The sequence below is a fragment of the Rhinopithecus roxellana genome, chromosome 15 (assembly GCF_007565055.1).
Source record: "Rhinopithecus roxellana isolate Shanxi Qingling chromosome 15, ASM756505v1, whole genome shotgun sequence".
NCBI lineage: Eukaryota > Metazoa > Chordata > Mammalia > Primates > Cercopithecidae > Rhinopithecus > Rhinopithecus roxellana.
This window is the reverse complement of record NC_044563.1, coordinates 109,979,506-110,004,118: the sequence shown is the minus strand read 5'-3', so window position 1 is coordinate 110,004,118 and position 24,613 is coordinate 109,979,506. Positions and strand designations below refer to the sequence as shown.

General features: G+C 41.2%; 1 protein-coding gene across 1 annotated transcript in view; it reads left to right on the top strand.

The window, feature by feature from the left end:
* The first annotated feature begins 5,827 nt into the window (after window positions 1-5,827).
* Window positions 5,828-24,613, top strand: part of CAT (catalase) — a 35,859-nt gene continuing 17,073 nt past the window's right edge. Inside the window, exons 1-7 of the mRNA XM_010358364.2 lie at window positions 5,828-6,018; window positions 16,193-16,364; window positions 18,313-18,423; window positions 19,403-19,533; window positions 20,435-20,539; window positions 21,129-21,254; window positions 24,117-24,308. Coding sequence (XP_010356666.1) covers window positions 5,953-6,018; window positions 16,193-16,364; window positions 18,313-18,423; window positions 19,403-19,533; window positions 20,435-20,539; window positions 21,129-21,254; window positions 24,117-24,308 — 903 coding nt within the window. The 5' untranslated portion in view covers window positions 5,828-5,952. The remainder of the gene's footprint in view (window positions 6,019-16,192; window positions 16,365-18,312; window positions 18,424-19,402; window positions 19,534-20,434; window positions 20,540-21,128; window positions 21,255-24,116; window positions 24,309-24,613) is intronic.

Below are 24,613 nucleotides of genomic sequence, written 5' to 3'. Positions count from 1 at the left end.
CCTCTGGATAAATGTGCTTCTACTGAAGCTGCTATTTTTTGTTTATTTGTTGTTTTTGAGACACAGTCTCACTCTGTCACCCAGGCTGGAGTATAGTGGCACAATCACAGCTCACAGCAGGTTCAGCTTCCCAGGTGCAAGCAATCCTCCCACCTTAGCCTCTGGAGTAACTAGGACTACAGGTATGTGCAATGATGCCTAGCTAATTTTTAATTTTTTTGTGGAGAAGGGGTCTCACTATGTTGCCCAGGCTGGTCTCAAATTCCTGGGCTGAAGCGATCCTCTGGCTTCAGCCTCCCAAAGTGTTGGGACTACAGGAGCGAGCCACCGTGCCTGGCCTGAAGCTATTTTAATCCATGCCTTATCCACTGTTCTTTGGATTTTGCAAATTCCCTCCTTTTATTCTAGACAAATAGTACTTTCCTCAGAATTTCAGAGCTGAGATCTAGTCTTGATTAATATGAGTTTCCTCTAATACCTTTGTTTCTTCTTTTTTTCAAACTGATGAAGGCAGACTGTCTATCTCAATGCACCCTTATCTCTTTAGTTTCCTTCTAGGCCTTCCTTTGCAGCCAGGTCCTCACACTGAGATCTGTCCTTAGCCTGACTGTGCCATTTGGGGCTCTCTCAGGGGGACACTGGTTTTGTGCTCCAGGTCATTGTTTCTTTTAGGTGCATAATAGTAAAAAATGATAGCACATCTGCATTTAATTATGATTCCGTCTTTCTGGCTCCACGTTCACAAATTTCTAAGACTTTGGAGAGAAGGAATATTTGCTACAAACATTGGCTGCAGCGATGATGTTGTCATCTGCTTTCAATTTCCTAGATGTAGCCGTAAACAGATGTAAAATGTGGCTAAATGGTTGGGAGTGGAGTGTTTGGACCATGTGACAGGGTGTAGATAGGACTCTCCACATGTCTGCCGTCATAATTTTGTCCATTTTTTTTTTTTTTATCTTTAAAAATATGCCTCCTCACTTCTTTTTCTTCCTACACTGAACTGGCACAGAACATTCACAACGTATGTGGTGGATTTCATAGACTTTTGTGTTTCATAATACATAAATTTTTGACCTTTACAAATGATTTCTTTTCATCTTTAGGTCACAGAGCTTTTGTGTTGATATGTTTGAGAGGGGCAGAGAGTAATAACACAGGGAAATGTGATGTATGGAGGACAAGTGCCTTTTCTGTTACAAACCACACACCTCCTCTGCCCCCAGCCAATGCAATGCTTTTGACCACAAACTTACGTTGAATCTGTCCATGTAGCCTAGGGTCAGCCACTGCTGAATCATTCTCCCAACTACAATGCTCCCTGGAGGGTTCATTACAGCACTGAAGAGTTTTGATGACTGGCACTTTTGGCGTCTTTTTCTTTTGTCGTGGGCTTCAGCTGCCACAGCTCCTTTCCAACACCCTACTTTCCCTTGCTCAAGAGTTACTTTAGGGTTGATGATTACTGAGGACACGCAAATAACAGAGGCTCAGATGTTTGAGGAATGCAAGTTGTTATAAGATAGGGTGCACTTAATTAACTTCAGACATCAAAACTTGTGTTGTTAGGGTTCTTGCTAACAGAATACACAGAATAATCTGTAAACTTAACAGCACAAGAGATGGCGTGTTCCAGACATCACCAAAGGCAGTCATAAAATCAGGGCCTATTTTGAAAATTGTGACTGATATTTATTAAACTAATATCAACCAATTATACTGTCATAAAAAAGTCAGAAACGATGTTCATTGTCAAGTAATTCCTTATCTCAGGATAATAAAAGACAAGCTTAGAGTACTTTTTGTCAGATGATCTCAGGGTTTTATAAGTATTAACACATTAAATCTCATAATGTATAAGGGTTAAGAAAATAATTTGGTCATTTCTCTGTGTAGCCTGTCTGATTAACTGTTTATATATTCCTACTTTTTAACTTATTTATTTATTGAGACAGGATCTTGCTGTCTTGCCCAGGTTGGAGTGCAGTGAGCTATCATCAGTGGACTGATTAACCTCCACCTCCTGGGCTCAACTGATCCTCCCATCTCAACCTCCCGAGTAGCTGGCACTATAGGTGTGCACCACCATGCCAGCTAATTTTTATTTTTTTTGGTAAAGATGAGGTCTCACTATGTTGCCCAGGCTGGTCTTGAACTCCTGGGCTCAAGAGATGCTCCTGCTTCAATCTTCCAGAGGTCTGGCCTTACAGGCGTGAGTCACCACTCCAAGCTTGCTTGCTCTTTCTCTCTCTTTCTTTTCTTTTCTTTTCCTTCCTTCCTTCCTTCCTTCCTTCCTTCCTTCCTTCCTTCCTTCCTTCCTTCCTTCCTTCCTTCCTTCCTTCCTTCCTTTCTTCCTTCCTTCCTCTCTCTCTCTTTCTTTCTTTCTCTTTTCTTTTTCTTTCTTTCTCTCTCTCTCTCTTTCTCTCTCTCTTTCTTTTTTTTTTGACAGAGTCTTGCTCTGTCACCCAAGCTGGAGTGCAGTGGCATGATCTTGGCTCACTGCAACCTCTGCCTCTCAGGTTCAAGAGATTCTCCTGCCTCAGCCTCCTGAGTAGCTGGAGTTACAGGTATGCAGCACCATGCATGGCTAATATTTTGTACTTTTAGTAGAGATGGGTTTCACCAAGTTGCCCAGGCTGGTCTCAAACTCCTGAGCTCAGGCAATCCACCTGCCTTGACCTCCCAAAATGCTAGGATTACAGGTGTGAGCCACCATGCCTGGCCTTAAGCCATATTTCTATCTTTTAATTTATTTAACTTCTCTGTGTCTCAATTTGTTCCTGTAAAAGTCACTGGGTCCAAGGCAAAACAGTGATGTAGGTGAAGTTTGAATTTAATGTCTTCCACCTCTTCCTTATCTTCATGTGGGGGTCCTCAGGTTGGGGCGAAGAAGTAACAAAAGCAAGAGTGCCCAATTCTTGCTCTCAGCTACTGAATAACTTGTAATGAAGGTATTACCTGAGATGCTTATGTATGACTCCTCCTAGGAATATATGTATATTTATTTGTAAATTTTTATTTTGATGTAATACTAACTTACAGAAAGTTACAAAAATAGTATAAATAACTCCAGTTTACTGTTTATGCAGATTCTGCTCTATTTATTTTGTCATGTGCTTGCTATCTTTATTTACATGTGTATATGAATATATATGATGTATATTTTTTCTGGCCCATTTGAGAGTAAGTTGCAGACATCATTCCTCTTTACCACTAAATACTGCAATATGTATTTTCTAAGACACAAAAGAAATCTCTGATGTAAGAGATTATATAACTGCAGTCTAATGATCAAAACAAGGAAGTTTAACATTGATACAATATTCTTATTCATATTAAGTTTATGGCCCATATGAAATTTCATAAATTGTCTCCGCAATGTTTCTCAAGCCTTTTCTGTCTGTTCCAAGACTCAATCCAGGAACACTCTTTATACTTAGTTGACATGTCTCCTTAGTCTTCTTTAAACTGGAATAGTTCTTTAGTCCTTAACTTTCATGATCTTAATATTTTGAAAAGGCCAGTTATAGACTGTTCCTCAGTTGGAGTTTGTCTCATGTTTCCTCAAGATTAGATTCAAGGTAGGAATGCCACAGAAGCGACGTTGACTCCTTCCTGGTGTACCATGTCAGAAGGTTCATAATGGGGTTGATAGATCTATTTTTTTTTTTTTTTGAGACAGAGTTTCACTTTTGTTGCCCAGGCTGGAGTGCAATGGCACAATCTGGGCTCACTGCAACACTTGGCTCACTGCAACCTCCGCCTCTCACGTTCAAGCGATTCTCTCGCCTCAGCCTCCTGAGTAGCTGAGATTCAAGATTTTCTACCTGCCTGATCCGTGCTGCCAAGACTAAACTCCATGTGGGTCGGAATCCTCCCATCCATAATTTATTGAGCACTTACTATATACCAGGGACTATTCTAAGCTGTTTGTGTATTTGCTTAATTAACCCTTCCAACAACCCTATGAGTTAGATACTAATATTATCTTCATTTTACAGATTAGGAAACAGAAGTATAGGGAGGTTAAATAACTTGCCCAAAGTTACACAGTTATTAAGGGACAGAGTATCTGGGATTACAGGTGTGTGCCACCACGCCCAGCTAATTTTTGTATTTTTAGTACAGGTGGGGTTTCGCCAGGCTGGTCTCAAACTCCTGGCCACAAGTGATCCGCCTGCCTTGGCCTCCCAAAGAGATGGGATTACAGGCATGAGCCACTGCACCCAGCCTCCTATGTAACGTTATAAATTTATTGTCATTACTTGTAAGCCTGCCCTTTATTTTAAAATACAAGATATGACAAGATCAGAAACCAGTCTTGTTTCTCCAATTCTTTCTCTAGAAATATTTCTTTAGCAATCCAAACCCAGAGTAACAAAAACAAAGGGAAAAAATCCACATATGCTGGATAGTGTTTATATAATGAACAAAGGTTAACATATGACTCCAGGTCGCTTCTTATTTATTTTGTTGATATTTGTGTTGGTTAGTTAAGAAGATGACTTGTTTGATTATCTCAACATTTATTTATTCAACAAACTGTGGACTTTGGAGACTTTGGAGCTGAAGCTAGAATCCTGACTCTATCCCTTAATAACTGTGTAACTTTGGGCAAGTTATTTAACCTCCCTATACTTCTGTTTCCTAATCTGTAGAAAAAGACACCAAATTACACAGCCAACAACATCTTTACAATTGTTTTTAATACAGGAAAAGTATAGGGTGCTAAAGATCATTTTGTGGCTTTCTTTTCCAATGAACTGCTGAAGTTCCACTTTTACGCCCAAGATTCTTATCATACTTTTGTAAGATCAAGAACAACGTGAAGTTTCCACTATTATATGTCCATCCATTACATCTAGTTGTACTGGAAAAAATCAAAAGCTGGTAACTTTTAATCTGAAGAGGATAGTATATATTATTTATATATATTAAGGTGCTTAAAGATAAATCCTAGCACCTGAGGTGTAGAAATCATTCAAACTCTTTGATTACAATGACAGTCAGTAACTTACTACATATTGTACTAAATGGGACTATTTTACTGTTCAACATAGCTTTTTAAAGACACAGAGCTTTTCTAAATTCCTGCCTACCTGGGAGTAAAATTTGGGGAAGCAGATTTCTCCAGTGTTTAAAGAAGCCAATTTGGCAGTGTACCGGAGTTGAATACATTTTTCCCATCACAAGGGAATACATTTTTCCCATCTAAGTTAAGTTGTTTTTCTCTGGTAAAGGAGGAAATCAACACCCATCTGTGCGGAGATAAACGTTTCAGAGTGTTTTTATATTAAATAATTAGTATACTAGTCTAGTAAGTGATAATCCACGAATAAGTTAAGAAAAGCTAAGAGAGAAAAAGAAAAGCATCCATCCATCCTTTGGTTGCAAATAATACTTACATTAGCGTATGGCAAAATTTAATTTCGTACAGAGTAATTTGACCCAAGATTGCTGATTTTTAAGAGCAGAAAAAGCATAGTTACAGAGTGCAAGGTCTCACTCAGCAGGGTCTAAGTATTCCCTCTACAAAACTGGCAGGCCACCAACGGCCGCGTCCCGGGGCGGCCTGAGGGATGCTGATACCGGGAGCCCCGCCCTGGGTTCGGCTACTCCGGGCACCCGGGACTGGCAGGGCGAGGCGCTCCAATTGCTGGACTAGCGCGGGACCCCTCCTTTCCGCACCCTCCCGGGTATCTCCGGGTCCTCGGGCACTACCTCCCTCGGGGAGCCCTGCTCCACGCCCATTGGGCTTCCAATCTTGCCCTGCCTAGCGCCCAGCAGCCAATCAGAAGGCAATGCTCCCGAGGGGGCGGGACGAGGGGGCGGTGCTGATTGGCTGAGTCTGAAGTCGCCGCGGCCGCGGGGCAACAGGCACTTTTGTCTGCTGAAGGTAGAGACCCACAAGCGGAGGCCTCCTGCAGTGTTGCGCACCGCCAACTGAACGCCATGGCTGACAGTCGGGATCCCGCCAGCGACCAGATGAAGCACTGGAAGGAGCAGCGGGCCGCGCAGGTACACTCTGTGCTCCTCGAGCGGGCCCGAGGGTCCTTTTAGAAAGTGGGGGCGTCGGCGAGTAACGGCCCGGCTTCCCCTGGGACGGCGCTCTGAGGGACTGTACGGCTGCTCACTGGGCGGGGGGGATCCCCTTCGGTGCAGACGGACTCTTACATTCGCGGGAGCAGAGGAGGGGGTCAGGGTAGTGGGGCGCGGGCCTGCAGGCTTTGTTGTCCGCGACAGGCTCGGGTGGTTGGTTGCTTCAGAATTTTGCACTTTTGCCAACTGGGACAGAGGTCGCAGCTTGAGGACAGAATGAGGGCTCATGGGGAAAGAGGCAGAGAGCTGCAGCTGCAAGGAAGTCAGAGAGGGAAGTGGAACCAGGCTCTAACGCTGCCCTTGAAATACTGTTTACACGCTTTCATAGTTGTGGGGTCCCAGCAGGGCAGGGATTGTGTTTTATCATCTTGATGTCTCCAGCACCAATCACAGTGACTGGTACATACTATGCACATTATTAAACAACTAAATAAAAGAATTTTTACATCCATTGTCTCCTTTGCACTTCAAAATATCAAGCCTAGCATTTTAGAGCTAGGGGGTGACATTAGGGATTGGTTAATGCGTTTATTCTATTCTTTGAGCGCCTGCAGGTGCTAGACACTGTTCGGGGCAAGGTGTACAAATTCCAATGAGGCAAGAACAACACCCTTGAGAAGCTAAGAGTCTAGTCTGGGAGACAGGACGCATAAACAGATGATTACACTCCAGCGTGGTGAGGGCTCTAATATAGGTATTCTGTAGAATGCAGAGGGAGCGACCAGTTGGGCTGGACAAAGCAGGTGACATTTGAACAGGACTTTTTTTAAATGAGTAGAATTTTAACTTGGTGGTGGGGGAGGCATTCCTGGCCTGTGCCCACGGGTGCAGAGGGCATCTATGAGGAGGTTGCATTAGATGATACCATATGTGGTCTGAGTCTTCTGTTGGCAGATTGGCCCAGGGAGTCTAAAGGTCTTGCCCTGTTCCCTGGCTGCTGGTTAATGGTAGAGAGAGGACTGTTTTCCCCATTCTGCCTAGTGCTATTGCTTAAAACTCAGGTTCATGAACTGGGGTGTTAATGCTGAGTGCTCATGGATTGCTTTAATGGTTCCCTGTTTGGGACAAGGCTGCCATTCTCCTCCAAGGGCCTGGAAAATCTCCCCTCTTGGCCCTGTTCTTTGTTATATACCGTTAGGACGGTTCATGAGCTCTTAAAGTGAACCAGAGAGACGTGGAGTCTTAGTAAAGGATGTGCCACTACTTGGTGGCAGAGACAAGGTTAGAATTCAGCTTCTTGGACCCAAGACTCTTTCCTTACCCAGTGGGTGCAAATCCTGGTTCACACTGAAGTTTTCATGAATACTTGGTGAATTGAGAAAAGTGTGGACAAAGTAGTGAGATTTTTACAATCTCACAAATTTTACAAAACAAAATATTTTCTTTTCTTTTTTTTTTTTTTTGAGATGGAGTCTTGCTCTGTTGCCCAGACTGGAGTGCAGTGATAAGATCTCCACTGACTGCGAACTCTGCCTCCCAGGTTTGAGCAATTCTCCTGCCTCAGCCTCCCAAGTAGCTGGGATTACAGGTCCCCGCCACTACACCCAGCTAATTTTTGTATTTTTGGTAGAGACGGGGTTTCTCCATGTTGGCCAGGCTGGTTTGGAACTCCTGACCTCAGGTGACCCACCTGCCTTGGCCGCTGAAAGTACTGAGATACGGGTGTGAGCTACCGTGCACGGCCAATATTTTTATTTTTAAAGGACTCCCCTTTATTCTGAGACTAGCTGCCTTCTTCCTTGTTTGGGAGAATCATGAACTGTTGAAGTCCCTGCTGTTGATTTATCTTACATAGTTGCCCATGTGAGAAATGGCTGACTCAAAAAGCTCATCCATAGTTGGGAGGCTCTTAATTGAAATACGGCAGTCCCCTTTGTCCATGGCGTCTTAGTGCACTGTGTACGTCGTCCTGATTGGCAGTCACATTGATGTCTTATTGTTCCTCGATTTTAGCTGCTCTGAGTAAAAACCACTTACTTCTTTGAGGCACTTCTCCCTCCCCCCAGGGCCCTCCAAAAGGAATTGTGCATATGCCTTATAGCCTATATAATTTTCAAACTCTTTTTTAAATGAAAAATTTCAGACATTCAGAAAAGTTGAAAAAAATTTGCAGTGTATACCTATATATCTGCCATCTAGATTCTACAAGGAACATTTTGCCTTGTGTCTTTTATTACGTTACTCCGTCTGTCCATCCTTTCATTCATTCAAGTTGTTTCATGTATTAGCAGTTTGTTCCTTTCATTGCTGAGTAAGATTCCATTATATGAATATAGCACCATTTGAATATCCTGTTGCTGGACACCTGGGCTATTTAATTTTTTTTCTATTGTAAGTAAAGCTGCTGTGGCTGGGCATGAAGGCTCATGCCTGTAATCCTACCACTTTCGGAGGCTAAGGTGGGAGGATTGTTTGAGCTCAGGAGTTTGAGACCAGCCTGGGCAACATGGTGAAACCCCATCTCTACAACAAATAAAAGAAGTAGCCAGACATGGTGACACATGCCTGTAGTCCCAGCTACTCGGGAAGCTGAGGTGGGAGGATTGCTTGAGCTTGGGGTGTGGAGGCTGCAGTGAGCCATGATTAACATCACTGCACTCTAGCCTGGGCAACAGAGGGAGACTCTGTCTTAAAAATGAAAAATAAATAAAGCTGCTATAAAAATTCTTATATAAGTCTTTTTGTGCACAGATGCTTTTATTTCTCTTAGGAATTACCTAGGAGTAGGTCTAGAAGTAGGTTTATTGGGTCATAAGGTAAGTGAATGTGTTATGAGAAACTGCTGAGCCTTTTTCCAAAGTGGTTGTACCATTTTATACTTCATTAGCAGTGTATGGGAGTTCCAGTTGCTCCACATCCTATCAGCTTTTGGTGCTGTCAGTCTTTTGCTTTTAGCTGTTGGACATGCAGTGGTATCTCATTATGGTTTTAATTTGCATTGCTCTGATGACTAATGATGCAAAGCTCTTTTTACATGCTTATTGGCCATTGGTATATATTCCTTTGAAGTATATGTTCAAATTTTCTGTCCTTTTAAAAATTGAATTGCTTTTAAATTATTGATTCATAGCCCATATTTTAAATTAAATCATGTGAAATCATGTATAGGCTAAGTGTTATAATAATAAATCTCAACATGTATCATGGTATAAACATATTAGAAATTTATGGCCGGGTGCGGTGACTCACGCCTATAATTCAGCACTTTGGGAGGCTGCGGCGGGTGGATTACCTGAGGTCGGGAGTTTGAGACCAGCCTGACCAGTATGGAGAAACCCTGTCTCTACTAAAAATACAAAATTAGCTGGGCGTGGTGATGCATGCCTGTAATCCCGCTACTCAGGAGGCTGAGGCAGGAGAATCACTTGAACCCGGGAGGCGGAGGTGACCCGGGAGGTGGAGGTGGTCGTGAGCCGAGATCGTGCCATTGCACTCCAGCCTGGGCAACAAGAGTGAAACTTCATCTCAAAAAGAAAAAAAAAGAAATGTATTCCTTTCCTACATGAATGGCCCAAAGTGGTTTGAAGTTGAAGGAGGCAGGTGGGTGCTCTGCTTCCCACAGTTATTGAGGGTACCAGGCTGAAGGAAGCTCCCCCTTGGTCGACACATGGCTTTTAAGGTTGCCCTGGGCGTCACTGTCCAGCACAGAAGGCTCAAGAGCATGGAGAAGGGTATATGAGTGTGGTGAGGTTTGGGGTCCAGGGTTACTGCCACTTACGTTCTGTTGGCTAGAACAGAGTTCAGAGCATAACAGAGTTCTGTTGGCCTGAACTCTGTTACAGGCCACACCTGGGGTAGTCTACCCCTGTCCAGGAAGCTGACTCTACTACATTATCCAAAGCGTACATTTCATATTTGGTGAAAATCTGTCCATCCATTTTCTTGTGATGTGGCAATGGACACACAACATAATCTCTTTTTAAAGAATATGTCATTTTTACTTTCTGACATTAAGATATTCTGTTAGAAAATTAAGACAGTAACAGATGGCATTAAAAAAAAAAAGTCTCCCCTTGCTTGGTAAATACTTTTATCTAAGTGGGCAGCTTTGTGCTAATATGCTCTCTTCCACTTCTCAATTAGTTTTGACGCTTTACTCATCTGGGAGAGCTTTACGGTTTGGGACTGCTATAGGAGAGCACTCTGTTGCCTCCTCTCTCAAGAATCAGAGTATCCTTTTTTGGAAACACAGTCAACCAATGTGAAAGCAATTTATTGGGCGTATCTTCTGTGGTCAGATTTGGTTTGCTGACAGGAGTTTTGTAAACTTTAATATGAGCACTGAGTCAGATGTGTTCATGAGTATGACCTCGATCCACTTTAAAATTCTTATTTCTTTTTCTGTCTTGGCAGGAGGGAGGTGGTTCTGCAGGTATTCCCAGTGACTTTGAAGGGAACTTAAATGGGAACTTTATTGCTCACTGCTCAGAAAGCCATGGGCTCTTCTTTTGGGATACTTACCTTTAACCCGTTTCCTGTGTTTTTTTGTTGTTGTTATTGTTTTTCTTTCTTCTTCTTTTGTTTTTTAAGTGCAGCTTGCTGCTAGTGCTCTTGGAGGTAAATGGGAAGTGTTAATAAGTAGCCACTGATCCCTTTAAAATGGGAGAATTTGAACATTTCAAACCTTACCTTTTTATACAGTTCTCTTATTACCTGGCAGAGGGTTAGGTCTTAGACTGTCCATTTGTGTCAGTGAGTTGCCTATGCATTATAGGCTGTGAGGGTCTATGTTTTTTTAGGGTAACCCTGGTAATAACTGCATTGATGTTACACTGCCAACATTTGGGATGGAGAAGGGGTGACTGAGTGACTTAACCCTTGGTTCACATGTGCTTTCATTTCTCCTGAAATATACCTAGGCATGGGATCGCTAAGTCTTAATGTGCAATGGGAGAGACTATGGGAGATGGAATAAAAGGTTTTGAGGTTTCGTTTCTTTTTCTTAGCTTTTCCATGGAGGGTAGGTCTATGCAAACTTACCCCCAAAGTCTGAGGAAGCTGAGAGGCCAAAAAAAGAGGCTAACAAATCAAGTTTCTCAGAAAGAAATGTTTAATATGGACTTATGACCAGAAACCATGTCCGTGTCTTGCGTGTTGCTGAGACAAGATGGTGGATCCCACACCATTACCCCTCAGACCCAGAGCTTAATACCATAGGGAAGGGTGATTCAGAAGGGAGATGTGGGATGACTGAAGTATGATAATGTCAAGGTTGTTTGACCTCAGGGCAAGATTTATAGTAAATAGGGGCTCTTTCACAAGGAATAGCGAATAAACTGGAAATCTTAAAACTGGAGTTAATCAGAAGTCAGCATGGTGGATTAGTATCTAAGATGGAGTTGCTTTAGCTTCCATAGCAGCCAATATCTAGATCACCCTTATTATTTTCCCACAGAGTAAGAAATTTGAGGGTCAGGACAGTCTTTGGTTTCCTGTATTTGGGTATACACGTTGTAGGCACTTGAATCTTTGTTGAATAAATGGAGAATGTTAGGCAGTTATTCGCTAGAAAATGCTAGGCACATTCTTTATCATAGAATGAGAAGACATCATTATGACTCCTCTGGGACTGATAGGGGCAATTTGCATTACCAATCTTTTAATTAAAAGTGGAAGAACATGTTTAGGTTCTTGAGACTTCTGTGAGTGAGTGAAGGGAACTAAGTGGAAAGTGTAATATACTGATAAAATATTTCACCAGATGAAACCAATCTTACTCCTCCCATACTCCTCCCAGGAAAATTTCTTCATTTATGTATTAGCTCTGGCCAAAAGAAGTCTATTAAAGCAGCAAAGTCAAAATGGAATTTTACTTTAAGTCCCTACCTCTAATAATTGTGCCAGTTTTTAGCCAAGCTAATTTCTGCGGCAGTTTTCATAACAAGTTTGTCTAAAGGTGTTTGATCAGAATTTACAAATTAAAATAATTCTCTCATTTTTTGGAGGGGAGATGCAGGGAAAGGGATAGGCTGTTGCTGCTTCCTCCTGCTTCTTAGAAAGGCTCTTGGCCATATCATATTGGTCCATGGTTTAGTGTATTTGCATGCTGAATCCACACACATTTGTTTTGTGTTTGTTAGTATATTGAGCAGTGTATTAGGGATCAGGGATATAGATGTAAAAGGAGTACACAGTCTAGAGAGGAAAAACAGTGACAGACTGGGCACGGTGGCTCATGCCTGTAATCCCAGCACTTTGGGAGGCCAAGGCGGGCGGATCTCTTGAGGTCAGGAGTTCGAGACCAGCCTGGCCAAGATGATGGAACTCCATCTCTACTAAAAATACAAAAATTAGCCGGGCGTGGTAGTGGGTGCCTGTAATCCCAACTACTGAGTTGAGAGAATCACTTGAACCCAGGAGGCGGAGTTTACAGCGAGATGAGACCACGCCACTGCACTCCAGCCTGGGCAGCAGAGCGAGACTCCATCTCAAAAAAAAAAAAAAAAAAGCAAAACAGTGATGTAAACAGGCAATTACAGTATTTTATTATAAGGGGCACAAGAAGATGCTTCCCTTGGCCCTGCTTCATGGATGATGTGGGGCAGGATAGAGAGAGCACTTCAGGAGAGACACGTATGGATGTCATGGGAGCTAGCAGCCAGGAAGATGTAAACATGTTAACAAGAACCAATGCTACTTTCCCAGAGAGAGGTCTTGAAATTGTCCAGCCATAGAAAAGCTTTTCTTTCTTTGAAAATATTCTGGCTTTAAAGTCATTCACTGAGTTAAAAACAAGAATTGCAAGTTGGAGGAAATCTCTTTGCCTGTCCTTACTTGTTACATGTAACAAGTAAACCTGTGCCACAACACTGACATTTCTGCAAAGTTACTTAAGTTTTCTGAGTTTATAGTTGGGATTAATAACTTCCATCTCTGGATTATTGGGAAGCTTAAGTGAGATAACTTGTGTGGTTCATTTTCTAGCCCCACCCTGTCATTTCATCTAGTAAATCTTCATTGCATGAATTATTTTCATCTTAAATACACTGCATCCTGCTCCTCACCTTCTAATATTAATAAATGCTCTATCTTTCAGTTTAGATCAGTTCCTCTCACCCAATGTTGCTCTAAACATCCCCTGAAGTTGGGGGATCTTTTCCTTTCTAGTTTTTGCTCCCTGGCTTCCCTTTTCTATTGCTGACTGTTGAAGCTTTACTGCCCCACTGGCTTTGAAGGTAAATTGTATATACAAGAGCTTGTGCGAGGAAAGCTGTTATATAAATGAGGACAATTGATCTAACTATTAGAGTGGGGAAATGGAAGAGATTCTGAAGCCTCCATTTGTAACTTAAAAACTCAGGTTTCATTTCTTAACAGGATTGATGTTAAGGAGGGGATTCCTTCGTTGGGCAGGAGGGAGGACTGCCATAATTCCAGTTTTCCCATTCTTATTAGTCAGTGTCATCAGGAAAGACCACCTCAAGCTTTAGTACTTTACTCATTTATCCAACTCTGCACCTGCTGCCTTTGGGTGCGGTATTTATTCTTGACCATATCACCCTGATTCAGTAACCAGAGCAGAAGGGAACATGTGATGTGCTCTCATCTCTCCCTTAGGGGCAGCTCCCTCTCCACTTGAAGGATGCTGGCATGTAAATAACACTCTCGCCTGTTTAGCATTCCTTTTACTGAGCTTCTTGGTATCTTTTCTCATACTTTTATCTTTTATGGGATGTCCTTTTTTTTTTTTTTTTTGTTTTGAGACGGAGTTTCTCTCCTGTTGCCCAGGCTGCGGTGCAATGGCACGATCTCAGCTCACTGCAACCTCCACCTCCTGGGTTCAAGCAATTCTCCTGCCTCAGCCTCCCGAGTAGCTGGAACTACAGGCACCCCCCACCGCACCTGGCTAATTTTGTATTTTTAGTAGAGACAGGGTTTCTCCATGTTGGTCAGGCTGGTCTCAAACTCCTGACCTCAGGTGATCCACCTACCTCAGCCTCCCAAAGTGTTGGGATTACAGGTGTGAGCCACCATGCTCAGCCTGGATGTCCCTTTATTTTTTAAAGGCTTCCTAAAATACCTTGTTTATACGTTGAAAAGAGCATTTAAAGAGTGGACAGATTTGGTTTGCTCTGGCTCTCTAATTATTTTAATTTCGTTATCACCCAATAGTTCTAGGTCAGTGGTTTTCAATCCTAGCTTGAACAGGAATCATTTAAAAATAGCCCAGGCCTCAGCCAGGGTCCTCCTATCAGACGTCTCTAGGGGGGATGACCCGGGCATCAGGAGGCTTTACAAAGCTCCCCAGGTGGTTTCAGTGCATTGCCAAGGTTGAAAACCAAGGCTTTAGGTTTAAACTAAAGGTGAAGTTGCTCTTTTGCTGGTTCATTTTCTACTTTAGAAAGTAGAATTTTTTTTTTCCTGGTTCATTTTCTACTTTAAAAATAAACCTGCAGAGGGTCACACGTATTAGCAACATACGTATCTTCAAAAGAGTGGTGTGATTGGGTGGTAAGTGTTGATTGGACCCTTAAACTGTGACAGTTTAGAAGGGGCTTTGCTAGATGGGTTTAGGGACAGAGATGGTAGAGTGAGAGAGTGTGGATGGAGGAGTATGCATCTGTCATGATTACTAGAAAAATAAAACTTCAGATGCTTTGCTCCTTCTGCTGTGACGTCATGTTCTCACAGTCAGTGAAGTGACAGCATGTATGTGCTGAATGTGTGGCTTGCATTTTACATTTAACTCTTTTAATTCATGTGTTAACCCTAGGAGGTGGTTATTATTCTGTTTTGCAGATGAAAATGGAGACTCATAAATAAGTAACTTGCCAGCAGCTACATAGCTGGTAATTGGCAGAACTGGAAGTTGGACCCAGGCTCTAATGCTGGCACTCATGGTTTCTCCCTGGTGCCAGGTTGGCCTCTTCCCACTTGGATGAAGATATAACTCTAGTGGCAAGGGCATTTCCTAGTGTGTGAGAAGGTCTTGTTTATTAGTTTTGCAAATTGCACGGTCTCCTTTATTCAGTGTATTTTTTCGACAGCTCACAGATCTTTTGTGGTTTTTTAAGTGCCTACTCCCCACCATATTGCCTTCTAGAGAAGAGGCAGGAATTTATTTTAATATGCAGGACAGACATGCATGGGGAGTAAAACCACATACTCCACTCCAGGTGTGTGGAAATACTAAAAATAGTGCTTTTCTCTGTGTGTGAAGTTGGTCTTTGGGGTTTGTCATAGACGCCGTTGAGTTCCTCTCCCACGTGGAGGTGGCGTAGCTTTGCGTCACCTGCATGTCTCGCCTGATTTCCAGTGACCGGGGAAGACACTGCAGAGGCACTTGTCTGTGGTCAAAAGTATTCTCTGACCATGGAACTAGATGAAGCTAAGAGCTTCCAGGATCACATGGGGCTAGAAGAATGCTGCTCTCACTCTAGAGGAGGGACAGCTGAGTGTCTTCTAACGTAACTGAAATTGGAGAATCAGGTGGATTAAAATTAATTCTTCATTACAGTAAAGTAACCTATCCCATTTCAGAGACATTTGCTATCTTTAAAACATTAATACTGTAATCCACCTTACCAGTAACAGTTTACTTTTAGTGACAGTAAAAGCCGTTGACTTTTTTTTTTTAATTAAAAAGAGATGTTGCAAATAGCTGGTGTACATTGTTTGAGATGCACTAAACAGGGTAGCGTACTTGAACGTCGTGGCAGTAATAAAGCATCTGTAAGTTCTGAGTAAAGTATTGACCAGCACAGCTTCCCTGGAGACCATCTTCTCATTGTTGGGTTGGACATTTCACCGTTAAGTTTGTAGGATGCTTTTGGGCACCTCTCTGGGAGCTTTGCAGAACCCAGTGGGTTTCTCTGGAGCAGGTGCTGAGCACATTTTCAGGCTCCAAAATCATCTTTCTGCTCTTCAGAGCAAGTTTCTTAGCAGATTGGTGTTGAGATTTGTCAAAGGTTTCTGAAGCATGACTGAAAGTTTCAGGCAATGGCCCATCCTGTCGGATTTTAGTACGTTGGACACAGGAAATTTAAAAAGAGGGCAGATGGTATAAACATCGTAAAGCTATGTATCCGTGACAGTGTAAATGAAAGGTTTGATTGTGCTAACTCTCTTGCACTTTCTTTCTGTGTTCCTGTAGAAAGCTGATGTCCTGACCACTGGAGCTGGTAACCCAATAGGAGACAAACTTAATGTTATTACAGTAGGGTCCCGTGGGCCCCTTCTTGTTCAGGATGTGGTTTTCACTGATGAAATGGCTCACTTTGACCGAGAGAGAATTCCTGAGCGAGTCGTGCATGCTAAAGGAGCAGGTAAGTGCTGTGTTTATTTGCTGTAAAAAGATTGTTTCCCAGCACCTAGGTCAAGTATTATTTCCCAAAGGATTGGAGGACCTTTAACACAAGTGCCAAATCTCTATTTGTGGGAAAAAGGAAAAACGTCCAGCAGGAGGGAAATTAGTAAATAAATGATGGTTATTTCCTCAGATTAAACATTATATATAAAATAGTTTCTTTTTAAAAAAGCAGTCTTCCATTTCTCCTATCATGCAGTTCATTGAAGGAATAAAAATACAGTAAGTCCTCATTTAATGTCAATAGGTTCTTGGAAACTTTGACTTTAAGCTAAACGACATGTAATGAAACGAATTTTACGATAGGCTAATTGACATAAGCAAGAGTTAAGTTCCTATGGCATATTTCTGATTGACAAAATATCACCAAACTTCTAAATAGAGACTCAAAATACATCTAATATTAAACATTGAAATAAATGTGAGCCATACATACCTTTAAGAAAGATTAGTAAAATAAGATAGTTATTTACCAGTTTATTCCAGTTCAAGATGGTAGGAGGCCAGAGCCTGTCCTGGCAGGTTGGGGTACAAGGCAAGAGCCAGCCCTGGACAGGATGCTGTCCATTGCAGAGTGGACTCACACTGGGACCATTTAGACATGTCACTTCACCTAACGCGCACATCTGTGGGATGTGGGGGGAAGCTGGAGTACCAGGAGAAAACCTATCTGGACATGGGGAGAACATGCAGACTCCACACAGATAGTGACCTCAGCTAGGAATAGATCTTTTTCTCATCAACGTTATAATGAAACAATGTTGAACAAAACAATGTTATTTGAGGACCTGCTGTACAGAAATACAGACATAGACACTTGACTGCAAATTGCAACTAAGTTTAAATGGTGTACTTATTGGGTAGTTACCGGAATGAACTGCAAAATTTGGGGTAGTTGTGTTAGGGTGGTGGGTTTGTTATGATTTTTTCCTTTCCTTTTTTTTTTTTTTTTGAGACGGAGTCTCGCTCTGTCACCCAGGCTGGAGTGCAGTGGCCAGATCTCAGCTCACTGCAAGCTCCGCCTCCCGGGTTCATGCCGTTCTCCTGCCTCAGCCTCCTGAGTAGCTGGGACTACAGGCGCCGCCACCTCTCCCGGCTAGTTTTTTGTATTTTTAGTAGAGACGGGGTTTCACCATGTTAGCCAGGATGGTCTCGATCTCCTGACCTCGTGATCCGCCCATCTCGGCCTCCCAAAGTGCTGGGATTACAGGCTTGAGCCACCGCGCCCGGCCTTTCCTTTCCTTTTTTGCAACAATTTCTGTAAAACTTACTTTATTGCTCTTATATCAGACACAAAAGATGGGGGTGGTGTTTGAAAGACAGTGAAATACTCAGTTGGAAAAAGAGCTCCACAGAAAGAGAGTTTTTCTCTTAGCTTGCTGACTGGGACTTCCAGTTAGGACTTCTGCATTTCTTCATCTCTTCTTCCTGGATAAGGTTTCTTCCCATCTTCTCCAGTGGTTTTTGTGTATTTTTCCATCTTGACTTGTTTAGTGTGTTGCTTGCTTTGTATCTTCCTTGCTAGGTGTTGAAAAGATTCTCTCTTTCTCTGTGGTTTCATCTCCTCTTCTCTCTGTTCTTCCCTTTCTCTCATAGGTCCTACCTGTACTTCAGGCCCCTCTGAGGTCCTATGTCCTTGGGCCAACCTTGACTACTTCTAGCCCCACTCACCTCCTTCTCTTGGCTCCAGCTATGTGGCATTCAACTTAGCACTGAGTGATAGAATAGGGCTTTGCATTTCACCCTCTTTATTTTGTGTTTGGACATTTCCTCTTCCCCCACTACACTAGAAGCCCCCAGAAGACTGGTGCTAACCATCATTTTCTCTTGTTACTCACATACCTGTTAAGGACCTGAATGTCTGAGTAATGGTCTCATGGTAAGGATTTCTGTGTCTTTCTCGTTAGGGGCCTTTGGCTACTTTGAGGTCACACATGACATTACCAAATATTCCAAGGCAAAGGTATTTGAGCATATTGGAAAGAGGACTCCCATCGCAGTTCGGTTCTCCACTGTTGGTAAGTTGGTTTATTGGCGTGATTGGTATGGCTTAACTCAACTTCACCTTTTTGGGGAAGTTTATAACTTAAAGAAAAAGTTATTAGAAAATAGGAAACAAGCACTTCTCCAAATTATGGCAAGATTTTACAGTAGAAGACATATTTGGAGACACACAGGAAGTTACTTATATTTCTGTTTGTTGAGGTCTTAGGAAATCACACTTACACAGAGGCTACCTCTGCAATTCTGTGACATTTGGAAAGAGCTTTCCTCAAAGTGGTTGCCTCTAACAGAAGAATAGAGTGGAAATCTTATTTAATAACTATGCCTACAGTGACCTTTATTAAGAATTAACTCTATGCCAACCATGGTTAGGTGCTTTACAGATATAGTCTCTAATTTGTAGATCTACTTTGCAGAATGGGATTCTTTTCGTTTCTGAGAGGCTAAGTGATGTTTCTCACGTTACAGAGATAGTATTAGATCTGTCATACTATATTTCAGTATGCCTACTGCTTGACTAGTTCTGTTTCTGTGTCAGTCTCTGCATTTTAAAAAATACCGTGGAATGTAAAAATAAGTAAAATTAAGAACTAAGAACCAATATTTTAACTCATTTTCTTAATGTTAACCTCATCATTTTGGCAACTCACTTATTCTGTTTGTCACTACTTTAAGCCTCATAATTATTCTCTTCCCTTATTTTAATTAAAAACTTAATTACTTGTTTGAACAAAGTTATCTTATTATGTTAAATGAATAACCTTGTCAGCTGTTATTACATATGTTCTCTTATTGCTCTCAATTAATTCTTTTGTTTGATTTGTGGACTGAATTAGCTGGTGGGTAGAAATAATAACCCGGGCACTTAAATACCTAATTTAGTTCTTGGAAGTGGATTAGAAAGGATGGATCCAGGTGCTTCTTTATGTCTCCAGGCTTGTTGGATGTAAAGTGCTGTGGCTTATGCTTCCTGTTTCCATTTGAATATTGTAGCTGGAGAATCGGGTTCAGCTGACACAGTTCGGGACCCTCGTGGGTTTGCAGTGAAATTTTACACAGAAGATGGTAACTGGGATCTTGTTGGAAATAACACCCCCATTTTCTTCATCAGGGATCCCCTATTGGTAGGTAATAGAGTATTTTGCACTCAACAAATGTTTGTTGATTTTTAAATTGATTTCAAATAGGTTGGCATTTGAGGAGAAACCATGGGAAAGGCAGAAAGAAAAGAATATGAGTTGTCTGGATTACTTTTTTCAACACATTTTTCTGTATTTGATAAGATCAAGTAGCAACAGTTACCATTGGTCTTAGATTTGTCATTTTAAGATACATTGACTTAATGGGAAGTGAGTTTAGTTTTCCTTGCAGAACATTGAAGATTAGTAAAAAGAGGGACTTTACTTTGGAAACAAACAGAGGGTGTCTCTACATGCTCTGAGTCAGCAGGAGGGTGTGTGTGTGTGTGTGTGTGTGTGTGTGTATGCATGCGGGAGGGTGTGTATATTTTTTCCAGGAAAAAATACTATAAATCCCAGCACTTTGGGAGGCCAAGGCAGGCAGATCACTTGAGTCCATGAGTTTAAGACCAGCCTGGGCAACATGGCAAAACCGTGTCTCTACAAAAAAGTACAAAAATTAGCCAGGTGTGGTGGCTCATGCCAATAGTCCCAGCCACTTGGGAGGCTGAGTTGGGAGGTCTTCTTGAGCCCAGGAGGTCAACGCTGCAGTGAGCTGTGATCATGCCACTGCAGTCCAGTCTGGGTGAAAGAGTGAGACCTTGTCTCAAAAAAAAAAAAAAAAAAAAAGATTGTAGTTTTGAGTATATTCGAAATACTTTAGGGTATCTTAGGTGCTAGTTGTCTATGTTGAGTATATTTCATTTTATGGTTTGGCAGTTTAAAATTCCAGGATTGTATTTAAAGTTATAATCCATAAACCTAGTAATAGGCATGTATAATGCAAGATACCATAATTCCTGTAAACTTAGTTTTTGAATTTTTTTCTCTCTTTTTTTCTATTTAGTTTCCATCTTTTATCCACAGCCAAAAGAGAAATCCTCAGACGCATCTGAAGGATCCGGATATGGTCTGGGACTTCTGGAGCCTACGTCCCGAGTCTCTGCATCAGGCATGAACCCTTTTTTTCCATTGTCTTATATCACCTGGGATGCAGTGTTTAATTATGCCTCCTCATAAAGTGTCTCTCCAGTTTTGGCTGTTTGATTGGAATAAGCTTCCTCAGATTTCTTGATCATGAAGAGTTTTGTAATAACTGGCTTTACTAATCATCCCGCATTCATCAGCCTTAAATGGTGATGATAGATAGATAGCAACATTGTCAGTTGACATTTAGCAATAGTAAGGATGAAAGTCTGTAGTACAAGGTAAAGCTCTGTATTAGGGAAGTGAGGGGAAAGTAGTACCAAATTTGCTATGAAAATAAATTTTGAATAACAAATTAGGCCAGTTTTCAGGTTGTTTTAGCTTTCCTTCATAGAATTTTGAGTCATAGTATTAGTGATTTACATATCATTTTGGTTTAAAATTTTTCTGTTTGTTATTTTCTACAGGTGAAATAATGTAACCCTTCCCATGGGAAATAGGCTAGTATGTTTTATGTCATTAAGGAACTTTCTGGAAACTAAGGAATATCTTAAAAATCTAGGAAGTTTTAATTTAAATGAAAACATTTTAGGCTTTATATTTCTGTTCCTTAGGTTTCTTTCTTGTTCAGTGATCGGGGGATTCCAGATGGCCATCGCCACATGAATGGATATGGATCACATACTTTCAAGCTGGTTAACGCAGAAGGAAAGGCAGTTTATTGCAAATTCCATTATAAGGTACGTGTTATACCTTTGGGGCAGAGTGTACAAGGCTCCTACCACACACCTCCTTATTTTTCCTGAAGAACTGAGCAAAGATTAAGGCTTCTCCCACGTTTCCCTCACCTCCCTCCCCAAAGATGGGAAGTCTTGATCTCGCTGATCAGTACTGTGAGTGTTTTGTTGGCTTCCACCTGAGGACATAACTTCACACTGTCCTGTTAGAACTGTGTGTGGTTCCTCTTTCGTCTCCCTTTTACATGTGGCCAGAGGTAAGGCACATGGTTGCGATCAACAGTTTAAACTTCCTTTTTCTGGATCCTGTGTCCCTTGTCATAAATATTTAGGAAATGTGCTGCTTTTGTGCTGCTTCTGGTTTAATGTTTCTGGGCTGGCAGCTTCATGTTGAGTACAGCTTTCTCCCTGAAGTGGGAATATCTAAGCTTTTGGTTTGGGCTCAAGGAAGATAGTATAGACCTCTAGGCTAGTCAGAAGGAAATAATTTCCACCTAGTTTAGCCTAGCTTTTTTTTTTTTTTTTTTTTTTTTTTTTTTTTAAGATAGGCTCTCACTCTGTTACTGAGGCTGGAGTGCAGTGGTATGATCGTATCTCACAGTAACTCCTGGGTTGCAGTGAACTCCTGGGCTCAAGGAATCCCCCTGTCTCAGAGTAGCTGAGGCTACAGGCACACACCACCATGCCTGGCTGATTTTAAAGTTTTTTTTAATAGAGATGGGGTCTTGCTGTGTTGCCCAGGCTGGTCTCAAACTCCTGGCCTCAAGTGCATCCCCAACTTTGGCCTTCCATAGTGTTGGGATTACAGGTGTGAGCCACTGTGCCTGGCCCTAGCCTGGCTTTTTTAGAGTTCTTGTTGGAGTTTGGAGTTAAGCTCTAGAAAATAATAAAGTGCCTAGCCCTGAGTCATTATCCTGAGCATAGATACCTTTTAGGGCCCAGAAGAGGGCTAACACAGCTTGGAGCATATCCCAGTCTCACTATCACTTCCAACATCCAATGGCATCTTTCCAATATCATTTCTTCTCACTTTTTAAGTCATCCATCTATTTACTTAGCATTTATTGAGTTTGTATTATGAACAATGCATATAAGTAAAATCAGTTATAAATGTCAGAAAACAAAATTGTACTGTTTTTAAAAATTTGCGTTCATATAGCCAGATCAAATGCGTTACATCTGGGGAGGGTTTTGAGAATGTTTTAATCAACTGAAATATTTTAAAGGGTTCTCTTTTGGTTTAAGCTTGTCATTCGTTACAATGAGCAATATTACCAGTGAACCCTGGCGCGTTGGTGATATTCCCAGAGAACTCCCAAGGGCTAGGTAAAAACAAACCTGAGAACCTCTGTTTCCAAATACTGCTGCTAAGATAAGCAGAAAGAAGTGGGCTCATGACCAGTACTGGACAATCTCTCTCTTAATGACGTCCAAAAGCCCTGTTTTATTCTATCCTGTTTTCTTCTTTATCTGAACAACTTAATGTAGGCATATCAAACAGGAGAACCATCACCTCTTTTTATCATCATAACTTGGATCTATAATATTTGACAAGGAAAAATTTTAAGGAACATAAAATTGGCTTGTAATTGCCAAAAGGGTCAATGTAGTGTTACTTAGAGTAAGACTAAATGGTTGTCTCTGGGACAGCCAGTCTAGTTGGTAGCTTTAGAGTTATGCCAGCCTGAACTCAGATTTTTACTCTTCTAGATAATTGTGGCCTTGGGCATAGTATTAAAAGTTCTTTGAGCTCCAGTTCTTTTCACTGTAAAGTTGGTATAATATTACCAGCTATACAAGTCCTGGAAAGATTGGATTGCTTGTGGATCTTTTATCCTAGGGCCCTAAGGTAGCCTGAGATCTACATGGATTCATCAGTCTGGATTATTCTGACCTAAGATGATTCTTTTCTAAACCTAAAGGATTCAGTTAAAATCAGAAAGGTATTGCAATGTTTTTGAACAAGTTAATATATTAGCTCTTTGGGTTATGTGTACATCGTGACCTTCATTTTTTTTAATACTGAAGGTGGCTTTACTTCTGGTTCAGTAGTAAGAGTTCAGACCTTTTCACTGACGAGAGAGTTGGGATTTCTGTGGTAGAAACAGACCAGCATTCAGAGTTGATTTTTGCTAAGGAAATCTTTCTGTGGCACTTGGCTTGTTGGGAGGTCTTTCAGAATAAGATCACATGGTCAGTCCATTAAAGAACAGTATGATATGATGACAGGAGCACTTATGAAGTGACACAGCTTCTCTGGGTTTTAATAGCTTGCTTGGAAAGTCAGAATATTAATTTTACCTGCTCGTAGTCAGAGAACTAGTTCCAGGTGGCTGTACTGAAGTTCTTTTCAGCTCTATGAGCTATGATTCTATGATTTATTAAAAAAAAAAAAAAAAAAGGAATAGGACAGGGGTGAAGGTATACTAGCCGAGCACAGTCTCAGTAATTGATTTGAGCTATCATGAAGTGGAATTAAAACATTACTTCATGATAAAAGGGAAGTAGTCCTTTAATTTTATTAATCCTTTGCCTACTTTTAAGATATATTTTGATTTTTCTGATTTGGAAAGTAACATGAATGTAAAAATTCAAATAATAGAACACATAAACAGAAAGATAGGACTGATTTTAAATATGAAATGTGTAGATGGAATTTCCTTGACATTTAAAAGTATTGGGGTAATCAAATAGAATTTCTTGTTGATAAATTCATTAGTATCAGATTTGAACAATGGAAGTATTGTTGTAAAGAAAGTTCATTCTTTGGGTGGTGTTACTCATAATCCTTCAATGAGTTACTGATTACATTTTGATAACTTTGCCAGTAAGTTTCCATTGGAGCTTCTTTTTTTCATTTTGTAGACTGACCAGGGCATCAAAAACCTTTCTGTTGAAGATGCGGCGAGACTTTCCCAGGAAGATCCTGACTATGGCATCCGGGATCTTTTTAATGCCATTGCCACAGGAAACTACCCCTCCTGGACTTTTTACATCCAGGTCATGACATTTAATCAGGCAGAAACTTTTCCATTTAATCCATTTGATCTTACCAAGGTGAGTCAGTAATAGCTATATTGTTTTCTTTTTTAAGTCTCTTCTTACCTAATTAGAAAAAAAATCTAGTCAAACAATTATAACGATGGCGAAGTCATATACAAAATATAGAGGGTACCACTTCAGAGTGTCCTTTACCAGCATCTTGCTTCCACATTCCTGTTTGTCATTTCATTGAGTATGTGTATGTGGCTTCATATATTGTTATTAACAGGGAACTTATGAAACAGATGTACTTTTTCCTAGGGAAACTGTCAGTACTTACCACTTCCTATTGTGAAAGATTTAACTAAGGCACTCATCTT